The 12,461-nt window shown below is 43.0% G+C and overlaps 1 protein-coding gene across 4 annotated transcripts in view; it reads left to right on the forward strand.

Moving 5' to 3' along the window:
* The window catches only part of LOC140732346 (disco-interacting protein 2 homolog C), a 605,485-nt gene that overhangs the window by 183,613 nt on the left and 409,411 nt on the right, over window positions 1–12,461 (forward strand). For 3 of the 4 annotated variants that reach the window (XM_073054850.1, XM_073054852.1, XM_073054854.1), the window contains exon 2: window positions 1,907–2,050. The exons of the other annotated variant lie outside the window; for it this stretch is intronic. In XM_073054850.1, the coding sequence (XP_072910951.1) occupies window positions 1,907–2,050 (144 nt within the window). The remainder of the gene's footprint in view (window positions 1–1,906; window positions 2,051–12,461) is intronic. 4 annotated transcript variants of the gene reach the window in all.

A 12,461-nucleotide genomic window follows, 5' to 3' on the forward strand; every position in this document is an offset into this window, starting at 1 on the left:
ATGGGGAATTAAGTGGCGGACACCTGGAAACACAGGGTTACCCTTGCAGATGAAAAGGGAGTAAATCTGGGAAGTGGTCAATCAGTCTGCTCTTTGTTTCTCCATCATGTTGGCACCACATTTAGAGCACCAGATGCAGCCCTGTATTTTGGAAGCAGTACAAATGTCTTTTTTCTAAATAGGGAGCAAATTCAGAATTCAGAGGTTCAAAGGGACTTGGAAGTTCTAGAGCAGGGTTGCCTAAAGGTTTACTTACGGCTTCAAAGTTCAAAAGTTCAAGGTACATTTATTATCAAAGTATATGCCATTGAGATTCATCTCCTTACAGGCAGCTTAATCCCAAGGTTGTATAATGTATACATATTTTGATATTATGCACTTTGAGTCAGTAGTAAGAAAAGTAAATGAAATGTTAGCATTCATTTCGAGAGGACCAGAATATACGAAGAAGGATGTGATGCTGAGGCTTTATAAGGCACTGGTCAGGCTGCACTTGGAGTATTGTGAGCAGATTTAGGTCCCTTATCTAAGAAAGGATATGCTGGCATTGGCGAGGGTCCAGTGGAGGATTTCAAGAATAACCCAAGGACGATAGGTTTAATGCATTGTGAGGAGTGTTTGATGACTCTGGGCTTGTACTCGCAGGAGTTTGGAAAAATGAAGGGGGTATCTCATTGATAACTATCGAATATTGAAAGACTTAGATAGAATAGACTTGCAGATGAGGTTCCCAATAGTGGGGGTGTCTAGGACTGGAGGACACAGCCTCAGAATAGAAGGGCGCTCCTTTAGAACAGAGATGAGGAGGAATATCTTTACCCAGCAGTTAGTGAACCTGTCGAATCCATTGCCACAGTTGGCCGTGGAGACCAAGTCATTGGATATATTTAAAATGGAGCTTGATAGTTTCTTGATTAGTCAGGGCATCAAAGGTTATGCGGAAAAAGCAGGAGAATGGGGTTGAGAGGGATAATAAATCTGCCAATGGTGGAGCAGACTCGATGGGCTGAATGGCCTATTCCGCTCTTATGATCTAGTGACTTATTCAGTTTCATTGAGATGCTCTGTAGTGAGAAAGTACACACTACTTTTTATATGGTTTAGCTTTGAATTTTTGGAGCTCTATAGAACTTTTAAACTGAAAATGATGGATAGGAAGTGTATAAGTTAGCATAAGTTTTGTTACTCCTGTGTATGACAGTCTCTGTTCATAAGTTTAAAAAACAATGACAAAGAATTTTAGAGCTTTCTTGTAAGAACAGGTCTTCAGATTTGAAGACTTGTTCTTATGCTGTCCTTTGCTTCCCTAATGATTACTCGGTATTGTTGACGTAGTCTACAGTTCAGCATTTATTGCACTGGTAGCAGTTCAGAAATGATGATGTATCTTTCTTAGTTTAACATTAAAGTTATGAGCTTATGCCCTTAAAGATTAATAACAGGTTTATCTTTGGAAAGGACTGTTTTCCCAAAATCAGGAATTCCCATTCTTGGGTCTACAGCCCCCTCGGTTAATGGTGGTAGTCCATGGCATAAAAAAAGGTTGGGAGCGCCTGATCTAATTAATAACTGTGAATACGGCAAAATGTTGCTTAATTTATGCAGATTTTATACAACTCTGTAATATTGCAACTGTCCAAAGCTACAAATGGTTTTATCTAGATTCCACGGTGGTAGCTTTGTGGAATTTGTCTTGAGAATCGTGTTCAAGACGTTCCTATGCACCACTTACTATTTTGTGTGGGGGGGGGGGTGGTTTGATGCAGGGCAGGACGGACTGGCAAGTCAAATGGCTTTTAACAAAGCAATTGAAATTGTTGTTCTCTGTTCATATGTGATAGACTACGTTTACTATTAAAGCAATAATCAAAGAAATGGTTGCAACAGAACTTTGTGTCCACTACAGGAAGTGATGCAATGGAATTTCCTAGGCATGGCTGCGACGAGGAAAGAAACAATGGCATCGCCCTAGTATCCAAACATCCAAGTGAGCTGCACGTAATCACTGACAACACTTTTCTTCACCTAGATACAAAACCTAACTATAATGGTGAGTAAGCCTTCACCCCATCCACAGTTCTAAGTAGGGTAGAATTGTCCTTCAGTACATACTTGTGTTCTTCATTTGATTTCTGTTTGGTTTTTGTGGTTCGTTAGCATTTGCTTGAAATGTACCACACCAAATAGCTTTGTTGTTTCCATCGTACAGTCTTTGTATGGCTCATGCATTAAAAACCATAATTGAGGAAGCATCTCCATGGTCTCCATTGTCTCGTGTACTTCATCTCCAAAAAGCATGCTCTGTATTTGTTGTGATGTATATGTTGGTTAAATAAAATTAAATCCTAGACCTGCTGCGAAGACAGTAGTTGGAATTACCAAGACTCTTGTTACTGTTGACCAGTAATTCAGCTGTTTTGTGTCAATGTATTTGTGGGAGTGAGCACCCTGCACTTCCCTTGGAGACACGCCACGATATTGTGTGGCTCTATTGCACTAAATGGACCAGACTTACCACAGATCTCCCAAGTGAAAACTGAGCAATGACATCCTTTAACCTCATGGCCTGCCACATAACTATTGCAATGAAGATAAAGGAACAACATTCGTTCAGTGAAGAATACAGTAGGACTTACTGAAAGCAGGACCAATACCCGAGGGTGATGGTGCCGTCATGGTGAAGCTGCGGTTTAGGACTATGTGTAATAAAGAGCAAAAAACACAAGCTATAGGCACAGCAAATCTACCTCACAGCCAACAGATCAGACCAAAATTCTCTTGTGAATGGTGATGGACAGTCAAATACCTGATGGGCAGAGAATGCTTTGAGTAATGGTGTGGCTGAAGTATTTACAGATGTTCAGCTGGAAGGAACAGTCTTCAGCCAACTTTGATTCACTCTGTGGGGAAGCAAGAAATCATGGACAACAGTGACCACAGTAAAGGCTATGTCTCAGACAATATCCACACCACAATGGCTGCTCTGCTGAATGAGGCTCGCCTCCCGCCAAGGTGATCCAAATGTGAGAAAACCTATGGATGCTGGAAATCCAAAGCAACACACAAAATGCTGGCGGAACACAGCAGGTCAGGCAGCATCTATGGAAATGAATAAATAGTCTACGTTTCAGGCCAAGACCCTTCATCTGGGCTGATCCAATACAGTTACAAATCCAGTGTGGAAGGTCACTCAAGAACCTTGACCCCATCCAGTACACTGCAGCCACAGTGTGTTGGTGTGATGCTTTTGCGTGTTATCTACCAGATATATTGTAGGTGAACTCCTCATTTGGCAGCACCTCCCAAACCTGTGATCTCTACTACTAAGGTGGACAGAGGCAGTGGAACACCATCATCTGCTAGTTTCACTTTAAGACACGCATACTTGAGTTAAATGAACTCACTGAGCCAGAAACCTGGAACTCCCTACCTGACGTCCTGTGGGAAAAGGTGTTTTATTTGTAGCACGTTCATCAAAACTTCGAGTGAAGTGCTTTGTGTCGCGTCAAATCAAATCAGCGAGGATTGTGCCGGGTAGCCTGCAAGTGTTACCATGCTTCTGGCAGCAACGTAGCATCCAGACGGCTCACCAACCCTAACTGTACGTCTTTGGACTGTGGGAGGGAAATGGAGCTCATGGAGGAAACACGTGGGCACGGGGACAGTGTACAAAGTTCTTACAGACAGTGGCGGGAATTGAACGTCGATCCTACAGCGGGTGATGTAATAGTGTTACGCTAACCCACTACACTACCATGCCATGCATGGAACTGTTTTTACCAGAAGTACTGCAGTGGTCCAAGAAGAGGTCCACCACCACCTTCACCCGGATCCCATGAAATGAATAAAGCCAACTCGAGCATTTTGCATGTTGCACTTTTCAAAAGTGTGTGGTAAGTTAACAGAGTCATGGCTGTTCAAGTGTGCTGTTGCAGACTCAAAAAGACATCAGGATTTGTGTTTCCACTGTGACATTTTTTGCTTGAAAAGGATAACTAAACACGTTAGTGATTCTCCATTTCTTTTGAGTGGCAGGAGGGAGTGTTTTCCCTTTGCTCCTTGGTAAGATGCTCTCCGTCCTTCAAGTTGGAGTTTCCAATTCATCTCTAATGTTTATAAGAGTCATTCCATTATCAGCTTCAGGGAGAGGTGTCCGTGTTTTCTCATCTTGTCTTGGATACAAGTCTTTTGTTCTGTTATATGTTCCATCAATCAGCTGCTGAAAAGGGAGAAGTGTCAGAAATCCTAAACGTGGTGTCGGAGTGACAGGCCACAGTGGAGTGACACTGCAGTCTGAGACTTCAGCTGCTCATTTCTCACTGACACGTAGCTAATCCGAACCCTAAATTAATCTCACACTGTGGAATTACAGGATTATCTTATCTTCACTTTCCAAGTGTAATAGTGTTGGTGTGCTCTGAAGTGCCATTCGCAGTAGAGTAGCACAGTAAAGTTCCTGGTTGAGAATTTAGAATGCTGCATCAAGGGATTTAAACTTAAGTAGCATTTAGGCCAAAAAAAAAGGCCATTAGCTCTTAAAATGTGGGTTTTAAAACCCAGCTGGTTCATGAATATCTTTCCGGAACATAATCTCGCAGCCTTGCACCAAATTGGTTGACTCTTAACCACCCTTAGAAATGGTTTGCACTCAGGAGACAATTAAAAGTGGGCAATAGAATGAGGAGCTATGCTATGCTATGCTCGCAGCATCCACGTTCTTCATAATAATAAAATAGTTTCTAAGCTGCAATATTGAAAGTAGAAATCAGTTACTTTGATTGATACTTCACAACACTCATTTATTGTTGACTTAACAGCTTATGGGTATAAGAAACTGGATTACATATTCTAAAATATACTTTTCTGTGAGTGAATGTGTATTTTTTCCCTCAGGTCATTAAGGATAAACTGCATTTACAGCTGCCATCTCAGTATTCTATCCCACATCTGAATTTTCTAAAAAAATTCTTCTTAGGATATAGACAACAATTATTGCCGATCTCAAAACTAACTTGTGTGTAATTATTAAATGATAATTACAGTCATCGCCATTCCTCTGATCCAGCTGGCATATTGGAACTGCAGCCAGTGTATGTCCCTGTAAAACTCCTGGCAGCTATGTGACATCTGTAATCTGCTTTGAATGGAGGGAAGAGCCTGGACCTTTCCTGGTAATTACTGAAATGCTAATTACTAGAACAGTGCATTGTGAAAGGCTGCCTACTTTCTAGTTTACGTTGTGGTACATCGTAGACTGGAATTTCTAATTGCCCATTGCTGTATGCTCCCCATCCCATGTAAAAATATCAAAGGAGGAGACAGTCCCGAGACGGTATTCAAATTTTAATGATTAAATGGACAGGAACGTGGCACCATTGCTTGGTTTTTGATGATGAAGGTGAACGTATGATTGTCTCCTATTCGTCTGAGGGATTGGAAGTAGCAACTCCACAGATAATACACAAGAAAGGAGAGTCAAAGGATGATATACTTACTGCCCATTATGGTGTTTAGGGCAGCAATGAAGGTCCTCCATCTCTGTCTGTATGGAAAGATTCTTCACTGCTGTTTCTGTTTGAGCATGAGCTGAATCCCTGAACCTGGAGGGCTGGTGGACCACTCTAGGTCTGGCTTCTACCCTTTGAACTGTTTGGCATGGGTGACCCTACCAAGAGCCAAAGCACAAGGCTCTGACTCCAGTCAACATAGCTCTCTGGGTCATTGAGGCACACATGCCTCTAAATCCTATGACAAAGCTGTGGTCCTCTTGGAGGAAAGGATAATATAGAATGCTGTAAAACACATGAAACACCATCAAATGAGTTGCACAGTATGCATTCTACTGAATTTGCAAAGTGAATTGTGGAGGTTTTTTTTAAAGAGGGTGGATCAGCAGCAAAGGAAGTGGACTTGGACAGAGAGATACGGCGTGGAGAAAGGCCCTTCAGCCCATCAAGTCTGTACTGACCAATAACTACCCATCACAATAATAACCATACAGTAATCCCATTTTTTTCATTCTCTCCACATACTCATCAGCTTCCCCCAAATTCTACCATCTACCTACACTTCCCTAGACAATTCATAATGGCTAATTTACCAATCAACATGCATGTCTTTGGAAAATTGGAGGAAACTGAAGCAGCTGGACCAAGCTCGCACAATCACAGGGTAAATAAGCAAACTTCACGAAGAGAGCCCCAGGCTTGGTGCCCAGGCTTGTGCCCCTGTGAGGTTATGCCGTCCGAAGTTTTGTAGCTAAATATGGGTGACTCGCGAGCCTGGGGTATTGGGGCTGTGGGTATGTATGGCGCGAAGGGCTTTGGGTCTGATTTAATGATGTGGTTGATTTGCAAACTGGAAGAGCAGTCACCAGAGGGTTGTGGTGATTGAGGCTGGGTGAAAATCGGTTAAAGATGTTGTAGTAGAAATCGAACTGCAGGTGGTCAGCAGGTCAGGCAATGTCCATGGAGAGAGGTACAGGGGTGCTCTGTTAGACAAAGGGAAGAATAGATACAAACTGAGACTATTTGGAAGGAGAACAAAAAGTATTTTACATAATTAGATGAGTTCTCCAGGGCTGCAACATACCCAGATAAAAGCTGATGTGCCCTTTCTTGAGTTTATACAGAGAGGATTGACCGACTTGCTTTGTCTTCTCTGGGATGTTGGAGGTCAAGGGGAAATGACAGAATTTATAAAATTATGGGAGACCCAATTAGGGTATATCTCCACTGTGTTTTTCCCAGTGTAGAAATGTTGAATACAGATGTAGGTTTTAAAGTGGAAGTGGGAATGTTGAAAGGAGATGTGACTTTGGGAGATCCCCATTCTCTGTGATAACTCCTTCTGTAAGAAGTTCACCAAGCCACACTCCTGAATGACTATGTTAATGAATTAGATCTGCAGCTTGATGACCTTTGGCTCATATGGAAGAATGAGGAGGTGAAAGATTGGAGCCACTGGGAGGTACTCACTCCTAAGTTACAGGAGGCAGGTACCTGGGTGAATGTCGGGAGAGGGAAAGGAAATAGGCAACTAGTGCAGAGAACCCCTGTGGCTGTTCCCCTCAAATAAAAGTATATCACTTTGGATACTCTTGGGTGGGGTGGGAGGGTGGGAACAGGGGACCTACCAGGGAGAAGCCGCAGTGAGCAGGTCTCAGGCACTGAATCTGGCTCTGTGGCTCAGAAGAGAAGGGGAGGAGAAGAGGAGGGTGGTAGTGACGCGGGATTCCATAGTTAGGGGAACAGACAAGAGATTCCATGGACGTGGAAAAGCCATCCAGATGATATTTTGCCTCCCAGGTGCCACAGTCAGGGACATTTCAGTTTGGGTCCACAGCACTCTAAAGGAGGAAGGTGAGCAGCCAAAAGTCGTGGCACATATTGGCACCAACGACAGAGGTAGGAAAAGGGAGGATGTCCTGAAGAGAGAATATAGGCAGTTAGGAAGAAAGCTGAAAAGCAGGGCCTCCGGGGTAGTGATCTCTACATTACTGCCTGTGCCACACTCAAGTGAGGGTAAGATTAGGATCTGGCAGATGAATGAGTGGCTGAGGAATTGGGTCTCAGATGTCTGGATCATTGGGATCTCTGCTGCATAAAATATGACTTGTATAAAAGGGGCTAGTTACAGCTGAACTCAAGGGGGACGAATATCCTTGTGGGTAGGTTTTATGGAACTGTTGGGGAGGGCTTAAACTAATTTGGCAGGGCAGTGGGAGCCAGTTTGATATGGCTGAGGATAGGGCATTTGGTATACAAGTTGATGCAGTGTGCAGTGGGACTGTGGGGGAGGACAGGCAGATGATAGGACAAAACTGTAGTAAATGGGATGAGATGAAGATGAGATGAGATTTGCATGGGGGCAAATTCAAAAGGGGTGAAGAATATAGAGCTGAAAGTGTATTTTGATGCACGCAGTATGCAGAATAAAGCTGATGATCTTGCAGTGCAATTAGAGATTGGTAGGTGTGATGTGGGTATCACTGAGTCATGGCTGAACTAAGATCATAATTGGGAGCGTAACGTACAAGGAAACACATTGTATCAAAAGAACAGGCAGATAAGCAGAGGATTGACTCTGCTGATTTAAAAAAATAATTAAATCCTTAGAAGGAGGTGACATAGGAAGATGTAGACTCCTTCTGGGAAGAGATACGAAACTGCAAGGGTAAAAATATCCTGTTGGGAGTTATTTACAGGCCTCTATACTCTATAGAGTAGCCAGGATATGGGCTACAAATTACAACACGTGAGAGGAAATGTATGCCAAAAGGGCAATGTTATGATAGTCATGGGGGATTTCAATATGCAGGTAGATTGGGAAAATTGGGTTGGTGCTGGATCCCAAGAGAGGTAAATTTTTTTGAATCCCTATTAGATGGCTTTTTAGAGTAACATGGTTGAATCCACTAAGTGGAAGGCCATTCTGAATTGGGTGTTGTGAAAAGTACCAAATTTATTTAGGGAGCTTAATGTACAAGAACCCTTAGGAAGCAGTGATCACAATATGGTAGAGCTCTCCCTGCAGTTTGAGAGGGAGAAGCTAAAGTCAGATGTATGAGTATTACAACGGAGTAAAAGGAGTTACAGAGGCATGAGAGAAGAGCTGGTCAAAGTTGATTGGAAGGGAACACTAGCAGGGATGACAGCAGAACCGCAATGGCTGGAGTCTCTGGGGGCAATTCAGAAGGTGCAGAATACATACTTCCTGAAGATGAAGAAGTACTCTAATGGGAGGATGAGGCAACAGTGGTTGACACAGACAACAATAAAGCAAAAGAGGGCATACAATATAGCAAAACTGTGTGGGAAGTTAGATGATTGAGAAGCTTTTAAAAGCCAACAGAAGGCAAATATAAAAACCATAAGGAGAGAAAGGGTGAAATATCAAGGGAAGCAAGCCAAAAATATAAAAATACATACCAAAAGTCTTTTCAAATAGATAAAGAGTAAAGAGAGGTGAGAGTGGATAATGGACGACTGGAAAAAGAGCAGGAGTGTATGTAATGATTAAAAAATAGTGGAGGAACTTAATAAACATTTTGTGTCAGTCTTCACTGTGGAAGACATGAGCAGTATGCCAAAATTTTAAGAATGTCACTGTGCAGAAGTGAAAGTTGTTGTTATTATTAAAGAGAAGATGCTTTGGAAGTTGAAAGGTCGGAAGGGAGATAAATCATGTGGACCAGATGGATTGAACCCCAGGGCTCTGAAAGAGGTAGTGGAAGAGATTGTGGGAGCAGGCAATAGAAATGATCTTTCAAGAATCACTAAATTCTGGAAAGGTTTCGGAGGACTGGAAAACTGCAAACATGACTTCACTCTTTAAGAAGGGAGGGAGGCAGAAGAAAGGAAATTGTAGGCCAGTTAGCCTGACTTCAGTGGATGGGAAAATGCTGGAGTCTCTTACAAAGGATGTGGTTTCGGGGTATTTGAAGCCACATGATAAAATGGGCCAAAGTCAACATGGTTTACCTGAGGGGAAATCTTGCCTGACAAATCAGTTCTTTGAGGAAATGACAAGCAAGATAGACAAAGAACAGTCAGTAGATGTTTACTTGGATTTTCCAAAGGCCTTTAACAAGGTGCTGCACATGAGGCTACTTAACAAGATAACAACCCATTGTACTACAGGTAAGATACTAGCATGGATAGAAGAATGGCTGACTGACAGGAGGCCAAGAGTTGGAATAAAGGAGGCCTTCTCTAGTTGGCTGCCAGTGACTAGAGGTGGTCCGCAGGGATCGGTGGTGGGACAGCTTCTTTTCATGTTATAAATTAATGATATGGATGATGTGACCAGGTTTGTGGCCGATACAAAGATAGATTGAGGGGCAAGTAGTGTTGAGGAAGCAGGGAGTCTGCAGAAGGAATTAGATACAGTAGATTGGGATAATGGACATAGAAATGGCAGGTGGAATATAGTGTAGGGAAGTGTATGGTCGTGCACTTTGGTGGAAGGAATAAAGACACGGACTTTTCTAAATGGGGAGAAAATTCAGAAATCAGAGGTGCACTGGGTCTTGGGAGTTTTGGCAGGTTGAGTTGGTAGCAGGGAAGGCAAATGCAATGTTAGAACTTATTTCAAGAGGATTAGAATATAATAGCAAGGATGTAATGCTGAGGTTTTGTAAGTCAATGGTTAGACTGCACTTGGAGTATTGTGAGCAATTTTGGACCCCTTATCTGAGGAAAGATATGCTCACATTGGCAGTGGTACAGAGGAGCATGATTCAGGAATGAAAGGGTTAACACATGAGGAGTGTCTGATGGCTCTGGGCCTGTCCTCACAGGGGATTCATTGGGATCTCATTGAAACCTATTGAGTATTGAAAGGTCTGGATAGAGTGAATGTGGAGATGGTGAGTCGAGGACCAGAGGGCACAGCCTCAGCCTAGAGGGATGTCCACTTATAACAGAGATGAGGAAGAATTTCTTTATCCAGCGGGGTTTGGCTCTGTGGAATTAATTGCCACACGTGGCTGTGGAGGCCATGCCATTAAAAGCAAAAGTTGACAGGTTTTTGATTAGTCGGGGCATCAAAGGTGATGGGGAGAAGGCAGGAAGAATGGGGTTGAGAGGGATAATAAATCAGTTATGATGGAGTGGCAGGGCAGACACATTAGGCCGAATGGCCGAATTCTGCTCCCATGTCTTATATACAGTTGAAATGTGTTGCTTAGTAGGTACCTGGAACAGGCTGCCAGGAATGGTAGTGAAGGAGATATGCTGATGCTGTTTCAGAGGCTTTCAGATGGGCACATGAAAATGCGGGGGATGGATGGATACGGATTGTATGCAGGCAGAAGGGATTAATTTAATTAGACATTTTGGGCCAAAGGGCTAATTCTTCTGCTGAACTGTTTTATGTTCTTCACATTTCTAGAATAGTGCAGGAATGAAGACATTTCACAAAGTCGCAGTCCAAACCACAACACAGGCTACGTTCCGAGCACCGAATGCAACATGTTAAATGTGATATCTACTTCACCTGGAAGGTGGGAAGGGAGGAGATAAAATGGCAGGTGTAGTGTTACCTAAGGTTGATTTAGAAGGTGCCAAGAAAAGGTGTAAGCGGAGGAACCAGCAACAGGGTTATGGAGGGAGGGAGATTTGCTTATTTATTGAGATACAGCGTGGAATAGGCCTTTCCAATCCTGTGAGCCACACTGCCCAGCAACCCTTGATTTAACTCCAGCCTCATCGCAGGACAATTTACAAAGACTAATTAACCTACTAACTGGTATGTCTCTGGACTGTGGGAGGAAACTGGTGCCCCTGGAGAAAATCCCTGCATTCCACAGGGAGGGTGTACTGATTCCTTACAGGTAACATGGAACATAACTCCAAACTCTGACCCCCCACCCCACCTAATGTGTAGTAACATCACACTAAGATTGATTCCCATTGAGTGGGGCAGAATTTATGGAGGACAACACTCTACTCATTACAGAGGTGTTGGAATTTAAAATGGTGAGGTTTTGTTGCATTTGTTCGGGGTGTTTGGCCATTTTCCTCTTGTAAAATTTCAGTAACATTGGAGGAATTGCAAAGGACACTCACCAGGCTTAATCCTGGGATGAGACAGTTGTCCTACCAAGAGATATGGCCTTATTCAGAGATAAACAGTACAGAAGTCTTAGGCACACATATATAGTTAGGATGCCTAAGATGTTTGCACAGTACTGTATTTGTCAACGTGGAGTAGAGAGTGTGTTTGTAAATTTCACTAAGTTAAACTTCGTCCTGATGAAGGGTCTCGGCCCGAAACGTTGACTGTTCGTTTCCACGGATGCTGCCTGACCTGCTGAGTTCCTCCAGCGTGTTGTACGGGTTTGTAAGTTTGGTGGCAGCAAACGATGTTGGGAATGGTGAGGGTGAAGCACCACAGGAGGGGTGTGGGCAGGTGGCATAGGAGTGCCAGGGCAGGGGGTGGTGTGGGTGCAGACAAGGTCATTTGATTCCAAACAACTGGTTTATTGATCATTACAGAATGTCTTTAAGGTGCTTTCCCTTCCCATTTTCCCAACCACGGTTGCCCTCTCTCTGCCCCCTTTCCCCTCTCAGTCCACAAGAGAGCCCGTATCAGAATCAGGTTTATCATCACTCACATATGTCATGAGATTTGGTGTTTTTTGTGGCAGCTGTACAGTGCAATACATAAAATTAAATCAGTGTGGTGCAAATGTCTTAGGCACCCTAGCTATATCTGTGTGCCTAAGATTTTTGCACAGTATTGTGAGACCCTAATGGGGAATAACAGGCTAGATGTTGAGGTGTATTCATGAGTGGATGTGTCTCAGAAAAAAGGGACACACCATGCCTGTAAAATGTATTCAATCCCCTTGGAAACTTTCGTGTTTTATTGTTTTACAACATTGAATCACAGTGGACTTAGTTTGGCTTTTTTAGACACTGATCAATGGAAAAAGACTCTTTCATGTCTAAGCGAAA

This window comes from Hemitrygon akajei, chromosome 8 (assembly GCF_048418815.1).
Source record: "Hemitrygon akajei chromosome 8, sHemAka1.3, whole genome shotgun sequence".
NCBI lineage: Eukaryota > Metazoa > Chordata > Chondrichthyes > Myliobatiformes > Dasyatidae > Hemitrygon > Hemitrygon akajei.